This window comes from Cottoperca gobio, chromosome 24 (genome assembly GCF_900634415.1).
Source record: "Cottoperca gobio chromosome 24, fCotGob3.1, whole genome shotgun sequence".
Taxonomy (NCBI): domain Eukaryota; kingdom Metazoa; phylum Chordata; class Actinopteri; order Perciformes; family Bovichtidae; genus Cottoperca; species Cottoperca gobio.
In genome coordinates this window covers 11,128,369-11,147,068 of record NC_041378.1, presented here as the reverse complement: position 1 = coordinate 11,147,068, position 18,700 = coordinate 11,128,369, and the positions used below count along the sequence as shown (strand labels likewise).

The 18,700-nt window shown below is 40.9% G+C and overlaps 1 protein-coding gene across 1 annotated transcript in view; it reads left to right on the top strand.

Annotated features, from left to right (window-relative positions):
- nbas (NBAS subunit of NRZ tethering complex) overlaps positions 1 to 18,700 on the top strand; it is a 152,932-nt gene that overhangs the window by 41,818 nt on the left and 92,414 nt on the right. Inside the window, 9 exon segments of the mRNA XM_029462672.1 lie at positions 1,848 to 2,033; positions 3,744 to 3,917; positions 4,315 to 4,448; positions 8,768 to 8,830; positions 11,053 to 11,175; positions 11,285 to 11,387; positions 11,863 to 11,940; positions 12,076 to 12,230; positions 16,004 to 16,116. Coding sequence (XP_029318532.1) covers positions 1,848 to 2,033; positions 3,744 to 3,917; positions 4,315 to 4,448; positions 8,768 to 8,830; positions 11,053 to 11,175; positions 11,285 to 11,387; positions 11,863 to 11,940; positions 12,076 to 12,230; positions 16,004 to 16,116 — 1,129 coding nt within the window.

Sequence of the window (18,700 nt, the reverse complement as noted above, 5' to 3'; positions counted from 1 at the left end):
ACATCGGAATTGTCTGCGGTGAGCTGGGGAATCTATCTCTGGAGAGCAGAGAAGGAGGGAGGGGTGTAGGGAACGGGGAGGGTCTTTACTCACCGTTAGATCAATAGACTTCTCTCTTTTGTTGTATCTAATTGCTCAGGCTCTGACTCAAGGTGATTCGGGTTCTCTCTCGTGGAAGCGTGCAATTATTTATTCGGCAAGGAAATGTGTTGAGAGATCAGCCGACGACGACAAGGTTGCGGACCCTTCGTGCGCGTGCGTTTATCGTGCACAAGCGAGATGCTGCGCTAACCGCTCTGCCGAAGGGCTTTCCTTCTCTGAAAGGTGAAGAGAAAGCAATCATCACTGCAGGGCCCAGCGGCATCTGCTATTGATTAGTTAGTATCCACAGGTGGCTGAGCATCGATTGGCTGGGCGTGCTGCCAGCGTATAGGTGGTCGCACATCGATCGGTTGCTCTTCTGGATGGAATTTTATCGATCAGAGTAGCAGGAAGCCCAAATCTTCCCTGTTTTATTGTCCAAAGACTAATGATTAGTTATTAGTAATGACTGACTGGTATTATTTAGTTTTAGATTACTTGTGATGTTGTTTTGTTCACGTCCTAGTTCAGCGACCTCAGCAACAGTTTTTTTCAATGACATTGCACCTTGCTCCGAACTGTATTCTCCTGCTGGGTTAACTGGATTGTCACATGGCGGAAAGATGCATAGTGCATAGAATTAAGCATTATAGGTTTCACAAATGTTAGATTTCTATAGTGCTTCTGTACTGCTTTGGATTGGAGTATACAGCGGCCATGTTGTTTTTTTCCACCCTCTAGAGTTCGCTTGATTAGATGGCGTGCCGTGATTTCATCATCCTGTAGGACCGCTCCGAATATGGCTGTTTGTTGATTGTAACATTTGGTTAATTTACCCTAAAAATGCCAAGTGCCCACCAGAGAAAAGGGTGGTAATAAGAGTAAATAATCATCAATGAAACACAACTTTGCTGTGGAGGGTTAGTTGTTGTCTATCTAGGGATAACAGTATCAGTCACTCCACCACTTTGGTCCAGACTGAAAAAGTTCAACAGCTATTGAATGGATTGCTATGAAATTCTATACAGACATTCATGGTGCCCAGAGGATAACTGACTTTGGCGATCTGACTTTCCCTCTGGCGCCACCTTAAGATTGACATTTTTGTATTTGTAGTTAAATGTATTTGCATCTGCTAAATAGATTGCTGTTCAAATCTGGGACATATAACAATGGTGCCCAGAGGCTGCATGACTGTGGAGTTTCCCTGATCCTTTAATCTACTAGCAAGTCAAAGTTTTTTTTATACATCCAGTGCAATATTTCTATATCTACAAGATGGATTGGCAATACATTTAGGTGCAGCCATTCATGCTCTCCAGCGTGGTTCAAAATGTCTCGACAATGCATGGATGGATTTCCATGCACTACTTTTGTGTTCACGTTCATGGGCTTTGTTAACTTCTACGATTCCCTGACATTTTGCGACGGGGTGCGTGCGTGCATGGTTATTTTTTTTGTTCACTCCTCTCCTTTCCTCCGCTCTGTCTCTGACCGTAGGTGTGTGCGCACGTGTGTTTGTGTCGGGATCGAAGCCCCGCCCTTTGTGAAACAGAGTTCAAAATTGTCTGCGAGCCATATGGCGTCATCGAAAGCCATAGGTTCCCGACCCCTGCACTACAGAATCAGTACAATAGATACTAGTTGAACTGCTGGATAGTCTCATAAGAAAATAAGAATATGTCTCATGATGTAGAAGCTCACTCTTTAGACAATATTTTTTGCTTAGTTTTTTTTTCTCATCTGCATCTCTTTGTGTCCATCAGGTGGACTGCGCCCTGTCGCTGGTGCGCCTGGCGAAAGAGCGGGAGATCCCTGGGCTAGAGCTCTTGTGTGATGACTTAGTCAGCATGGAAACACTCGTGTACGAGACATCATGTGAATTGAGTCTGACACTTAAAGATCTGCAGCAGCTAAGTGACATCGACAAGCTCCGCCTGCTCATGAAAAATGTAAGTGGCCCAATTTACTTTTTCACTGGAAGTGTTTTCCCACAAATGATGTTTTCATATGAGAGTTGTGAAATCCGTATTCTTCATATCATTACATTATTGATGGAAGTCTGATGAAATTGCTGTTTTCAAACGCATGTGTTTATGTAGCATTACTTTATCCAAAATGATGTAGTTGTGAGAGATAATCTTGCCTAATCTTGTTATAAAAATGTGTCATTGTCATTATTACGGTCTTCTTACAGGCTTTACATTTATTGAAACATATTTATTTTGGAAATTAATACATTTATGTTTTTTTCTATAATAGTCTCTACCGACACAATTATTGCCAGTGTGTAAAAAAAACTAATTATTATATATAGAAATTATATTTCCTTTTTAAAGTTCCATAGTGTGGTTAATTTAATTCTTTGTTGTTGCCTAAAATAATAGGATGTATTCTAATTGACCCTTGAATAGGGAACAAATCAAATATATTATTATTATAAAACAGTTTATTTTAACTCCTGGAATCTCTGACATTTGAGAGTACAAACTTTTCATCCAACACTGGCGAGAGAGCTATGAAAGCTAGTCTGCGGCAGCTACTACAGTTACAAGTCCCTTTAGAGTACATAATATGAGCTGTCCTCTAAATTGTAGCTAATAACTGCCAGCTTTAGCCTGTGAGGACCACTGCCAGTAGGATCCGCCATACAGGCAGGCAGCCAGCAAATGTTGTTGACTGCACTAACACATGCTGTTTGACTGGTACTCCCTCTGGGTGCTGTGTGTGTGTGTGTGTGTGTGTGTGTGTGTGTGAGAATGTTTACCAAACTCGCCTAGATTTAATCTCCCTGTTTGCCCGCGTCGGATGTCTTTCTTTATCAGAGACGCTGAACGTTTGTTTGTGGGTGTGCACGTTTGCGTTTCAAAATTTTTTCAAATCTAATTTTTAGTCTGTGGATCCTGAAACAGAGCTGTCGCATCCTCTCAAATCACAACCCACCCACATTCTTAAGCAATTATATTTCCAGCTGAGGTAAAATTCAATGCCACAATTTCATGTAAATGCGTTATTAACCCTTACATTCTGTTCCGGTCTAATTTAACCCATTTTGACATTTGAAAGCAGAAATTGATCACCTGACGATATCCAAAATTAATGTTGTGCAAAGAAGTGAAGAAGTACGGTTAAAAAAAAGCAGTGCCCAAGGTAGCCCTGACATTAGAGCAGAAGAGTGTAACTGTTCAAAGTGTTGAACAGTTGAGAGGCAGCCTCCGGAGGTACGGTCCAATAGTAAAAAATAAGAAAAGGCAAACAAACAAATTTTCCTTGCTTCTATGAAAGAAATGAAGTTGGATTCATAAGAGAATCCGACTACACATACGCATAACACATAGAAAACGAGTAGTGACAAACTCAATACTATACAATTAAATTAATGATTCCCATCCAAAGTAGAATCACACCTTCACAGAAGTGTATAGAAGTCTATGAGAACTTCTCACTTCTCCCATTTATTACCTCAGCAAACATTTTCACTTTATGATCTCAACCTCCAGTTTCAGGTCTTTTTCAATACAGCATGATGGTGGTTTTGTAAATCGTGTTCCCATTGAGAGTAAAAATAGACGATAAAGCAATTTCACGCTGTGTTTTGGTTGAGATCCATTTTAATACACTGCATGACCTTTTTCTTAAAGTAAATGTCTTTCTATCACCAGTCCAGCACCGAGCGCTATGTGAAAGACACCTTCCAGTGGATGGTGCCGTTCCTTCACCGATGTGAGGGGCAGAAAGAAGGCGCTGCTAAATCTCTGCTCAGAGAATACCTGGTCAGCCTGGCCCAGCAAGACCTCAGCCTGCCTCTCACCATCTTCCAGCACTCCAAACCTGACGTAAGTACACACACACACACACACACACACACACACACACACACACACACACACACACACACACACACACACACACACACACACACACTCTGCGTCTCTGGCTGTTTGTGCCATGTCAGGGCCAGTGTCGTACCACTACGCTGTAAATGTTATATTTATGACCCCATAAGGGCACAGCCAAGGACATGTCTCCTGGCTCTTAGAAAACATGCACCACAAACACACACAAACTCACAAACGCACACAAACACTCAAAGGGACGGAAATACTCAGGGTCAGTCATGCCTCGATACACACATACTGACCTCTCTTTCTCCTCTCTCTCTCTCTCTCCTCTCTCTTCTCTCCTTTGTCCTCTCTCCTCCTTTGTCTCCTCTCCTCTCTTCTTCTCCTCCAGTGCCAGCAGAAGATCATTGGGGACCCAGACCACCTGATGATGGTCGCTCTCGAGTGCATCTACAGCAGTGAGAGAGATGACCAGCTCAGCCTCTGTTACGACATCCTGGAGTGTCTGCCACAGAGGGGCTACGGGTCAGACACACAGACACACTCATGTAGCCATGCATGTTTACAAACAATCTTAGACATCTTTATATCATGGTTTACATTAAATAAATCTGTTGAAGCAGTCCACCATCGCCTCATACACACATTGGTCTCACCCCTCCCACCTTTCCGTCTCTCTCATAGGGCCCATCAATAAACCTAACTACCACCACTGTTCCTGCCTCCCTCCCTTTGCACCTTTTCTTTTCCTCCTCTCTCTCTCTCTCTCTCTCTCTCTCTCTCTCTCTCTCTCTCTCTCTCTCTCTCTCTCTCTCTCTCTCTCTCTCTCTCTCTCTCATGCTTAACTCTGACTCCAAGGAGCCATCAGTTAGCCTCGCTACAGTCTATTGCTGTCTCCGCCTCTCTCTCTCTCCCACTTCTTCTGTAACACATTTTTATTTCATATGGCAAGAGGCCCCGTCCTTTAAGTTTCCCACGAGGCTGTGTGGAAATGCAGTGCATTTGAAGGAGAGTGAGTGATGCAGTAGTAAAACGCTGAGGGGTACAAAGCAAGTACAACAGAGAAAATAGTTGATAAAATGGACATGCAGAGTGTCTGATTACTTTAAATACATTAAAATGACTCATTCTTAGATGGATTTTCCTTCCTGTGTAAACCCTTGATTAGATTTTAATACATATATATATGTATTGGCATTTTGTTTTTCCAACACAATAACTGACATTATTTAGTAAAACAAGTGAATGAATAAATGCCCTAAAACAAAAAATATAAATAATAGTAGTACATAATAATAATAATAATAATAATAATAATAATAATAGTGTTTTATATTCACAACTCACTTTTCACATTGACAGGTGCTCTTTTATTAAATAAACTAAACGCTTATGTTATTTATCTAATTTATGTGCACGTTTCAGTGTGTACTGTCTACTTTGCGCATTCACATTCCCTCCTTCGCTCTGTTTTGCGAAGGGCGGGGCTTCCCACCCGACACGCACGCACACACACACACACACGCGCGCGCACACACCTACAGTCAGAGACAGAGCGGAGGTCAGCACGGTCAGCACCCTCCCCCCCAAAGCAGTAAACCTACGGGAAACACTGAAAAGTAAAGGTTAACTTCTCTAAGGCAAGACATAAGAGTTTTTAGCCACTGACTTCTAGAGGGTTTTTCTGGGTTTTTCCAAAAGACAGATATTGTATGTTTAGCTTGAAGAAAAGAAAACAATGTTTTTTCTTGGTATTATTAAGCCTTGGAGTTTCAGAGAACACACTAAGAATACACAATTGTGGACATGCTTGTAGTTTGACTGAAAGTATTTGTGATAATATGCCAAGAACATATTTCCCAAATTCTTTGATCATTGGGATCCACAGTCCCATAAGCAGTGGAACAGTGTCCCTTTTCAGTATTACATGTCACACATTGGTCTTGATTATTGGCATCAACATGGTGTAATAGTGACGGAGATATACAAGTATGCATACTCCATTTTTATCGCAGGAGTATACATCTGGTGTTGATAGTTTGGACCTGGGCTTCATGACATACCTGATCCCATTCATCTGTTGTTATCGCTGCATCAATTTTCTTTTCAAATGTCTCTTCAACCAGTTTCTCTTTAAAGGCTTTGTAAATGTTAATGGGGATCCCATCAAGGCCTGCTGCCTTCCCACCCTTCAAGCTAGTCATGGCATCAGACAGCTCCGATAATTGTATTGGATCATCCAAATTAGCTTGTTGTTCCTCAGATAAAGAGGGAAACTGTATCCCATTTTTTTTACTGAATCTCTGGGTCGCATGGTGGCTCTGACTTGTATAGATGATTGTAGAAAGTTTTAAATGAGTCATTAATATCTTTAGAAGCTGATGTTTTATTTCCAGTTTCATTTTGTTTATCGCCCTTTTACCTTGTAAGACTTTTAATTGGACAATTGAATTACTACGACAAGGAGAGCTTCATTCTTTTCCTTGACAGTTGGCTGAAGCAACCTTACTTTTCAACAATGGCATCTTTTGCCCTTTTCAACTGGCTCACACAGCTCGCTTTGGCTGCGCTGCGGTGGTCTGTGCTGTGATGTTATGCTTTTCAACCGCACACTTGCAGCAGGGGATAACTGCAATGAAATAAGACATTATGGTATGTTTGGGAGCAGGGCCTCTCTCAACCAAGGCAAGTTTATTTATACGGCCCATAAAGGACATCCAGATACAATTAATAGTCATTAGAGAGCCAAATGAAAAATGTAAACAAGCTAATAAGACGGGTATAAAATACAAGGCGTAGGCTATTGTTGTACTAAACTGAACAAGTCTAATGCAACTGAAGGTGTCTTGCTATGCATCTCAAGACTAATCTGCTATAAATGTAGTTGCTATTGTACAATGTGAACTCTGTGGCTTGAACTTTTGTTCCACTATTTTCCTTTGCCATACTGTTGGAGCTGTAATTGCGTTAAGCTAATGTTCATGCAAACAAATCATTCCCAGTGTCAGTTTACATAAATTGCAAACAAATCAAAACGTATATCTTTTTTTTTTGTGGCATTTTCTTTCGTTTTATAAGACTTTTTTAGCTATTTGTTAACGGTCAGCATCTAGCATATTATAAATGGTTGGTTATTCCCTCGCTAGCAAGCTAGCTAACACTGATGAGCAGCTAAGAGATTTTAAGAATGTTAAAAATCACCTCACACAACTATTAGCACTAATTAATTGTACACTAATCCTGCTATCTGTAAAGTTTGAATATGTAACTAGGTTATAAATGAGCAATAGTGATGTGTTTGGTACTGCTATTACCTTTGAGTTTAGTTAGCTAGCTAGTGAGGTGATAACATGCAGTCAGTTGATGCTGGTGTTTTTTCAATCTCGCTATGTTCGATTCTGTTTTATTTGTTCAGGTTTAGAGATGTCTTAAAGATTTTTACTGCAACACTAATACAGTTTAGGTGAATGGAATTATGTTTGTTGCACTGACAGCATTGAACAATGTTGCACTCTCAGCAGCATGAAGTCCTTCCAGCAACTCTGAATCCACAGATCTCGCTGACAACTGTTTTCATTAGAACTACTTTCTACAAAAGAAATAGTCCCTATAAAAACAGTAGACACTGACCGATCGTGGTCTGCTTCATGCTCTTTTTAAGTGTTCAGATAGATAAAGAGCTTATGGTGACAAATTTGGACGAGGAGGTGGACATGCGGTTTTCAGTGGTTTGATTCAATTCAAGAAAGAAAATGTAATTTATCTCACTGAGCACATTTATTGACTCCAATGTGGCAGTATCACTTGCCGTTTCAGATACATTCCATGTTATATTTCTTATATAAGTCACAGCTGGTTACTCCATACCAAACAAGCTCAAATACCGACATATTCAGTGCTATTAAGATGTATTTTCTCATTTAATACTGCAATTGAGCTTATTAACTACTCAACATAAGGTCTTACTGTACAAATATTTGAGTAAATATAATACACATACATGTGTCCTTCTGTATCTTCACATTTCATATTCAGCATTTCACTTTTTCAGACAGGCTTTCTTTCTGCAGTGTTTGGATTAGCAGTACTGCAAGTCTCTACTGTAAATGCAATGCCTTCAGCTTCACATTTCTCCCAGGAGCGATTTCTCTGACTTACTAATCTCCAGAATTGCCATCACAGCGTAGAATATTACATATTTGCGAGCTAGGAGAGAAACCATGACTTAGTAGTTTCAACCCAATTTTCAGATTTTCTGTTTTCTTTTTTTTGAGACAGTTTAATTAGGTCTGCTCTGAAGAATGTGATGTGCATTCACCCCTAAGAGAGAGGGAAATGCGGAAATGGGCAGGGGATTAGATAGTGAGGGAAGGAGAGAGAGCAATAGAATGAGGGAGAAAAAGGATATTAAAAAGAGGAAGGGCAGGAGGTGGAGCAGCAGAGACTGTCAGAGCGGAAGAAGAGAAATGGATTGAGAGGTCAAGATTTTATGTGTGTGAAAACTGAGCGATAATGTGCTCACAAAAACAGACTCGCACACTCACTCGCTCACTGACGCACACACAAGGATGTTTCATCAGGGTCAGAACTCTAGTCGGGGACCTGACCCAGAATCCTTTGCCCCAAGGCAAAGCATCATGGGATTTTATTTTTAGTAGGGAATCGGTACAATCTCACAGTGGTAGGCCACACACACACACACACTCATAACAGAGCATAACTACCCACACAGGAAGTCATGCACACTAAATTAAGTTTATCCTTTTGTGTTCTACTTTTTACTCCTTTTTTAATGACATGAACTTAAAAATAACCCGTGCTTTTGTTTTTGTCTTATCCTACAGACCAGGCACGGACATCACCGCATCACTCCACGATCAGGTGGACAAACTTGAGAAGCATCTCAGGTACATCAACACACCCGCAACCATCTTTCAGCTGTCATCCCCCCTTTCTCCTCCACCCAGGTGTGCAGGCTAGTTTCAGGCTTGCAGATAAGAAGATTTGCTGCTCTTTTCCTTTTCTCCAAGAGTTTTTTAATTTTATATCTTTTTGGACTCTTTGTTGACCAAAACAAAGATTCACAGCGGCTCTTCATCCATACATCCCTGCTGAGCCCGTTAGCAAGGCATCTAAATTGCTGAGGAGGAGCCCATCAGTTTGGTGATTAGTGCTGCACTGCTTGGGAAATGTTCACTTTGTAGCAATGCTTATTACTTCCCTCCCGCATTATGGGCCTGATTGAAAACTCTATGAAGGAGAGGAGACATGGATGTGCAGTCAACACACTCGCACACACGCACACACTCGCACACATACACACGCGCACGCACACACACTTGATATCAAAGGACCTCTGTTTGTCTCATGGTATTCAAACAGCCTCAGGCATTTTTTCTGTTACAGGTTAAAATCACCTACGTTTCTTTCTCTCTCTCTCTCTCTCCTCCACCCCTCCCCTCAGGGTGAACTTCCAAACAGTGAAGTGATGAGGAGGAAGGAAGGAGGATAAGGATGAAGGCAGGGGGAGGGTGGGAGCCTAAAGGAAATGTAGATGATGAGGAAGAAGCAGCAACACAAAGGCCTGTGTTGGCCTTTCCAGACAAATAATTCACATATATTTACACGCAGGCACACACTACCATGCACAAACGCACCCCTGGGAGCCTGGAAAGTATGTTCATGTATATTTTGTGCTGAAGCATTGTGACACACACACACACACACACACACACACACACACACACACACACACACACACACACACACACACACACACACACCAGATGAATCAGGCATTAATGTGAAGTGTCTGCTCTCCAAGCGCCTCCAGAATAAAAGCTGTTTTCAGCTGCTGCCACTACCACTTGCTTGCACATAGAACATGCAGACACCCCGACCCCCCCCCCCCCCCCCCCACACACACACACATTGTAAATATCAAGGCTTGTTGTATGTCTCCCTACCCTGTGCTCACATTCACACACACATACATAGTCACCTGTTTACTATGCTAATGAGTTGCAGCAGAGAGCAAACATCTGTAGCAGCACGACCATGTTGAGACTGGGGTGCCATGCCAATCTAACACCAACACACACACACACACGCATACGCATGCATACACACGCACACTCTCTCCCTCGGTCATATTAGACTGCCAGCATTCACATGCTCCAAGACAAGCGCACGCTTACAGAGAGGTGCTACCGTTGCTGGCGTGCAGTTTATGATGTTGCTCTACACTTTCTCCATCTGCACCGGGGCTTGCAAATGACTTTCTGCTGCCAAAATAATGAACAGCTTAGAGCGTACACATCTTCTGTATTTCTCATCTGTGCTTTGCCTTGAGTTTTTCAGGGCTTTTTAAAATGTTCTTACCCCATTTCTGCTTCTTATTTGCCGTTTCCTACGGTGATACCTCCCGCTGCCAATCATCCTGTCTTCTGCTTTTTCTGGAAGAACGAGTTAATTAATGTGACTTCAAACTGTGTTTGTCTGTGTTGTTATTGTGCGGCTTTCCTTTTCTCTGTGTGTATGATTTATTATTGTATGATAATATTTAGGAGTGTAAGAATATATCAAGGGTTGACCCGGTAGCTCAACTGGTAGAGCAGGCGTGCCTTGTACTATGCCTGAGTCCTTTCGCAGCGGCCCGGGTTCGAATCCGACTCTCATCACTACATTTCGTCCCTTCTCTTTCTCCCCCTCTCCTGTCCATCTTCAGCTGTACTCTTAAAGGCAAAAGCCAAAAATATAATCCACAGAGAAAATATTGATACACTTCAAGACTATATTATGTTTTATGACACTGAATCGATCCTCAAAATCACTATTGATTTTAAATGAATAGTTTACATGCAAAAGAATCATGGCTGACGGTGTCCCATGTGATCCTTCCACACCAACGTAGCACATTTTATTTACTCAGATGTGTTCTTCATACTAAGATTAGATTTTAAAAAATAGCATAATATCGCCTCGCTTACAGTATGGCAATATATTGAATCGTTACCCCTGTATCATGATGTTGTGCCGTATTGCCACATTCTTGCCAATACACAGCCCTAATTATATACCTACTCTATGACACTAGTGAGTCTATATTGTGTGGCTTCTTCCTTAATAGTGTGGTGGAGATTCTGGAGAAACATGGCCTGCAGAAACCCATTTCATATGTGAAGAACAGCCAGACCAGTGAAGAGGAAGCGCATCAACTAATGGTCAAACTGTGCCGCCACACTGGCCGCAAGTAAGGACAGACACAAAACACACTCACAAACACAAATGTCTGTCGACATCCCAGGAACATACTGAGCGTGTGTGTGCGTGTGTGTGTGCGTGTGTGTGTGTGTGTGCAGAAACCCTCCAGTGAGTGAGACGGTGTGGAGAGGTCTATTGCAGGACCTGCTTGACATGCAGCAGAATGTCTACACCTGTCTAAAAATGGAGACGTGTCACCAGGTAAAAACAGTTAAAGAATAATACACCGAAGAATTGGATTTGTGCTCCCACGCACCGTATTCTTCACTTGCAGTCAGAGATATTCAATATCTACATTTCTTCATCAGGTTATATTATTAGAAAGGAGACCCGCAGGGATCAAGTATGTAATCACATAATGGCACCGTAGGCCTACAATATTAACATGAAGCAATATATAACCGCCTATACAGAATAAGTATGTTACATGTAGCTCGAAATGCACATAGTAAAGAAAAGCTTCCATTCCAAGATTAATGTTGATTTAAAAAAAGCGAAAGGTGTAATTCAAGGTGTCGGAGTGCAAATTTCGTACTGAAATGACACTTCAGTCCATAATTCACACATTGAGCTGAGTGTTTCCACCTCCTGAACCGCTGAATTCAGACTTCAACAGTGCTCAGTTAAACTGCATCTCTCTCTGCATAATATCCCTTCTCCTCCCTGACTGCCGCAGGTCTTTGTTCAGTCCCTGCTGTGTTCCAGCCGCGTTGAGAACGTACGCCTGGCAGGGCAGCTCATGCACTGCTCCAAGGTATATTAAACATGACTCGCGACTCCACTTCACATTCACACACTGCCCATTGGGATCTTCAGATATTAAGCCACCCATTATGAATTTTAATGCTGTAGTCTCATTGATCTCTAAATTTTATATTAATGTTTTCAGGTCAGCCAGGATGTTCCTGTCAGCTCGTCTTTCCGGAGTAAAGGTTACGCTCGGAAGGTGGCCTACGACAACAGCTTGGAGTTGGTGTTGGCTGCTGCCAGAGAGTACTTCAACTCATCCACGACGCTGACCGACTCCTGCATGGGCCTGGCCAGGTGAGGAGGAAAATGTATTTCTTTACTTATGAGGACCATAAGTCAATGTTTCTTTGGCCAATTCTCACTTCTTTTAGAGACTAATTTACCGATTGTTCATGTAGTTTGGTACCTTTACACACTGGGGGCGTTTGGTTGTTTCCGTCATGATTACATTCACACAGGACTCGGAAGAATGAGCTGCCGTTAATCTATTCCAACCTTTTTATTGAACATGGTTCTTAACTTTCGCAAATTGTCAACGCTGCCGGTACGAATAGATTTGAAGCAAATTTAGGTGAAGTTATGAGTTGAGTGTTGAATTTCATGCAGAGGTTTTTGCCCCACGTTGCCTGAGATGTTGACCTTGCTTGTTGTTGGTGTCGGAGAAACACCCTTTAACTCTGTGTGGGTGGATGCGTGTTGTTGTGCTTGCATGACAGACTGGGGAAAATTAATGTTAAAAATAAGGCTTTTATTTCATCTCCTATACTACGTTGCATGACTGTTTATACCAAGTATAAGTATTTATATGGAAGTGCATTTGTGTCAGTTGTTAGTTTGAAATCTCAGAGGGGGGGCTGGTGGGTGTCTAACCTTACCGTCTGTTCCTAGTGGGGAAGTGGGACAGTAATTGGGTCGTCATTCATTTATAGTAACGAATGCAGAGGCCCCCCTCCACACGCTTGGACAACATCATCCATTGTAACACTCCCACTGTGGGTGTGTGTGTGTGTGTGTGTGTGTGTGTGTGTGTGTGTGTGTGTGTGTCGTCGCTGCTCGTGAATTTGAGAGGTGAGGCGGAAAGTAGTGTCTGAACTTGTGCATGTCGCTCTGAAATTAATAGCCCATACAGACTGCCTGCCTGTGTCCTTTAGATTAAAATAACTGCTCCACAGACACACATTTCCACCAGTGTACTTAATACCTAAGGCACACACACACACACACACACACACACACGCTCGGACAGATACACAAACTGCATCTGCCTGTGTCCTGAAAGGATGCGGTCAGGGGGACCAGGCAAGAGTTTTACACAAGGACAAAAAGATCCCTCTTAAAAATAACATGGGAATCCCCTCTAAATGCTAAAGTGATTCTGCAGCATCAATCAGGACGGACAGAAGAGAGGCACACTCACACAGAGACTGCTCCCCTGCAGAGACGGGCAAACAAATAAGTACAAACACCGCATCAACAAGTCCTTAAAGGGATAGTGTGGAGCACAGAAGCTAAGCCGTGCACTGCTGTGGTCAGGGGAAGCAGCTAAATGTATTTTAGCCACCTGAAAGAAAGTCACACTTAAAACATTTTTAGGGTATTATATATTTAGAATATGTTCACTGCTTTACCTTGTTGTCAGTGAGCTCTTTAAGTCACCAGATTCCATTGGCAAAAACAGTCATTTTACCTTTCAGAACACGGAAGTTGCTGGTCTATCGCTGCCTTTGATGGTTTATTGTGAGTGTTATAAAGGGTCACAGAATAACATGTTATATTTCCAGCTACTTGCGCCGTCCCTCGTGCTCACTGAGATTGTTGAATTCCTAAAATATAGTTGAATAAAGCTTTATCTAATGATATAAAATAGGTGTAGTTAATGCAGTTTAATGAGCTTTTCTGACAAAAAACGGAAAAGTTGTACTGCCAAAAATGTATTTAATTTATATTCCAGTTGATTCCAGGGAGGTTGACCTACAAGCATGTCAGTATCACAACTGGACATGATCAATACAACGTGCCGAACATGTTTTATTTTCCATCATTCGTTTAAACTTCAGGCCAGAGTCAACAACTTCCTTCCATACCATCCTAGATGCAAACCTAGTACGTGCCGCAAATCACATCGTGACTCTTGAAACCGAAATACTCTTCATTTTTTTTTTCTAAGGCGCTCTCCACACACATACTCAGACACTTCACAGCACATAGCGTACATAATCAACATGCCCTCTTTCTGTCGCTCATTTTGCCCATCCACAGCCCTTTCCTCCGCTCTCATTTGCCAGGACAAACCTCTTGTTCCTGGCAAGAACACCAGCCATGCTGACAGAGTGGGAAGCTGCTGAGAGTGTTTAGCAGAGTGTGTGTGTGTGTGTGTGTGTGTGTGTACTCTAGTCTGTTAACAATAACGATTTAAATCTGTTGTGAAGATGTATGTTTTGGTTTGCTTTCATTACGCTGATGGGGATTCTGAGACGCCTCTTCTTCTAGTCTTTATTGAGAATTAGATAAAACTGTGGTTCAGTGTGCGTCTTTTTATTGAACACGCACTCCGAGGATGAGTTTCCTCCTCTGTACTTAACTGACACTGACGTCAGAGCTCCTCCATAAGCTGTTGTTTTATGTGGGATTTATTTATTTGTAAATTAATCATTCCGTTTTTTCCCCTCCCTGTTCTCAATCTTTGCTGTATTTTTGCTTTGCTGTATAATTATGTGATGAAAAGCCAAGAAAATGAGAGCGTGTACTTGCATCTTGAGCAAGCACACTCCCGCATTGAGTGTACTGTTACATATGCTAAGTGATGTGCTACATAATCCTATTAAGTGTAATGAGTGTGGATTGTGTTGGAAGAGAAAACTCGCCCGTTGTAGATCCATCAAATGAGTCTAGACTTTGTAAATAAATCCATTTGAGCGGTTTCTGATCACAATGTTAAAACTTCTCAAACATCAGATTTAATAGGCAATTTCTGCTACAACTTTTGAAAGTGTGTGTGTGTGTGTGTGTGTGTGTGTGTGTGTGTGTATATATATATATATATATATATATATATATATATATATATATATATAGATATAGATATAGATATAGATATAGATATAGATAGATAGATAGATAGATATAGATAAGTACAACTCATTTAGACCTTCCCACAAAGTTTGTCATGCAATGAAAACTGTTGTTGGTGCTTTTCGTACCTGTTTTTAGATGCAACTATTTATTTGCTATTATGTCTGACGCATGTTTAATCTCCAATGTAGAAATGAAATTATTATTATGGCTTTTAATTTCACCTCCTGATAATTAAAGGAATAGTTTGACATTTTATAAAATATGTTTAATTGCTTTAGAAGATGGATACAACTATAATGCGTTTCCCTTTTTAAAAAAAGCTTAGTTTAGCACAAAGACTGAAAATGGGAGGAACCACTAGCCTGAAAGTAACAAAATCCCCCGCCCCCCAAAAAAAATGTATATCTTGTTTGTTTAAGCCATACAAAAAACAACAATTTGCCATTTCTTGGGAGGTTAAGTGTCAAACAATTTCTTGACCATAAACCAGAACTTCCTGGAGTGTCTGCTGGTTGCCTGGCAACTGGTCAGAGCCAAGTTGTTGGGCACAAAACCCCATAATATGGAATTTCTTTTAACTTTTGTGCATGTTAAACAAAGAGCATACAACATGTTAACCAGTGGGCTTGAACGGTGCTGGTAGGTAGATGTTGTTACCTACAGACAGAACCAGGATAGCAGTTTCCCCCTGCTCTCAGCCATTGTGCTAAGCTAAGCTAATGTGCTGCTAGGATTCTATTCTATTTCTATACGGCTGCTGCATGAGATCCCTCCCCCCACAAAGCGAACAAGTGTATTTCCCAAAATGTCGATCTTCTGCTTTAAAAGCACCTTACTGTCCTGCATATGAGTATCCATGTTCAGATCATAAAAATCATAACATTTTGACTTCCTCTTCTGGATCCCACGAGGTCATCTGACCTATGGCACAGATTAATACAGCCGATTGGCGGTCACGTGTTCCTGTTTTAACTGGTCGTTGTCTCCCGCAGGGCGTGTCTCCAGCTGATTACAGACTGTCCTCCGAACATCCAGGAGGAACTGGACCTCATTAACGCCCTCAGCACGCTGGAAGACTTCAGCGCCAGCATCCTGCCACTGCAAGGTACTACACCATGTGTATGTCCACAGCTGTCCTTGAATTTGTTGTCCGCGTGTAGAGGATGTAAGGACGCCGTCTCCCATATCCCTCATCCATGTACCATGCAACCTGTCTCCATATGTCACTTCTTCTTGCCACTATATCTAAATATCTGGTTATTTATGGATCAACTGTTGTGCCAACAACATCTGCCTGATGGCCTAATTAGGATTGAAGCGTTCGCTGTCTGTGCGTGTGCTCTCCTACACTCACACATTTTTTGTTTCATTTCCGCTCCATCTGTAAACCTGACCAATCAGTATTCCCTTCCACACTCCTTCTTTTTCTCTCTTTTCTGGCTCCACCTTGGTACCCCTTTTCGCAGCAGTTTCCAGGCATGGCTCCCTGTTAAAGGGAACTGTGGAGCCAGGATGAACCAGCTTGGCCCCTCATCGCCTCACCTCTGAACCGAGGTGTTGGTAGCCTCCGAGGCCTCGGCTGTCTTCCCTCTTTTGCCCTCATCAAACTGAGCTGCCAGCATAAAGCCGCCGTGACGGAGAGCGCCATCTCTCTCACCTTCTCCTTCTTTCTCCCTCTCTGCATCACTTATTTCTCAATTTTTCTTTTCCCCACTGCTTCTTTGCTCCCTTATTCTCACTCCTCTTTCTTCTCACTCCCCGCTCTCTACTCGCATTATTTCTTCACTGCCCACTTATCTTTACCTGCAAGACTTAAGTGAGAGCAGGAGAGAGTTTAAAAAGAAAGTATGAGAAGGAAGGAATGATGGAAAAATGTGACAGAAATATAGAATAAAAGAAATGGAGGTATAGTAAAAGGAAAACCCTCCAATTATTATTTTTTTGTGATGTATGGGTTTTGTATCAGGCTCCCATGGCTCTGTGTTGCCTGCGGTGCCCCCATATTATTGTTTGTACAGACTCAAGGACACATACTGTACAAAAACAAAACCTCTTTCTTCCCTGTAAGGTTGTGCACTCGCACATAAACATGCAGACATATCAAGGGAAAGGATTTGAGTATAGGTAATCCATTTGAGGCTGTCTCCTGCAGCCCCCCAACACTGCCTTAGGCGATGCTTCATACACACACACACACATACACACACCTTCCCCAGAATTCCCTCTAGGCCTAGCCCAAAGTTATGCCAAGCCATAAAGATCCTCAGCAGGGTGCGGAGAAAGCACAGAGGCCCGTGGAGGCACTAAACATGACATTTCTTAAGTTTTCAGTGCACGTATACATTTTTTGTATCTTGAACTCGAAATATGAAAACCTCCCTAAAGATTCACTGCTATCCTGCTGACCAGGAAGAGAACTGATGTGCACTAAGTTATTAGCCAAAATAAATGCATTTTGTAAATGTCAAATAATGCACATTGCATCTGAAATCTACAATAATTATGTCCTGCACTAGTGTATACATTTAACATGCGTTTAAAGAAAAAGATAAATGTATGGAGTCATATTTACTCTGTGATGTTTTCAGACTCAAACAACAAAATCATAGACGCCACATTTATCAAACAAATTGTTGTACTTTTTACAGGATTACAGGAAACAAGGAACTGTGTTGACACGATTGTAACATTGATATTGTAAAATGACTGAAGAAAGTATTGACTGATATGGAGCTGGACCGATGGACACATGCTGAGTTTATCAGTTATTCAACTTTGATATGTTTTTTATTTCTTCTAAGGCTGCAAATTATTATTTTCATTCTCATTTAATCATTTACTGATTATTTTCTTGAGTAATTGGTCCATAAAATATCAGCAAGTAGTGAAAAGATTCAATTCATCCGTTTTGTCCGACAAACCCTCCAAAACTCAAAGATTTGAAGTCCACGATGATATGAAAAAGAGAATAAATGCGTTATCGCACTGGAGACCAGAATATTCCATTTTTGCTTAAAAATAATAATATTTTATTTATATATATATATTTATATTTATATATTTATATATATATATATATTATTTATATAGATTTTAATTTTTATATATATTAATATACTTATATAGATCTTTATATAGAAGAAAGTTATTTATCATCTTTTTCTTTCTATCTGAGAGATCTAATATATATATTCTCCTCTCTATTTTTATTTATATATTCTATTTTCTTTCTTTCTCTCTTCTCTATCTTCTATATAATATATATATCTATATCTCTTTATTTCTATCTAATTATTTTATTTTTCTATATATATCTCTATCTCTCTATATATCTTATCTTCTATATATATTTATCATCTCATAATATATCTATAACTCTATATACATATATAAATATTAGGGCTGTCAAGCGAAATAAAAGAAATAATCTAATTAATTACATGTCTTTGTGATTAATTTATCTAAATTAATCGCATATATCAATATTTGCTGTTGAGAAGCATCTCAAAATATTCAAATGGATTTTGGAAGATGAGTGAATCAATGAGTAGCATTATAAACTGGTCAACATGTCAATTTCAATACTCTCTCCAATATATTGTATGCCATAATTATCTCACACAGACCATCAGTTTGACATAAAGTGCAATTTCAAATTGGGCATAACGTCTTTCATTGCACAATAAACT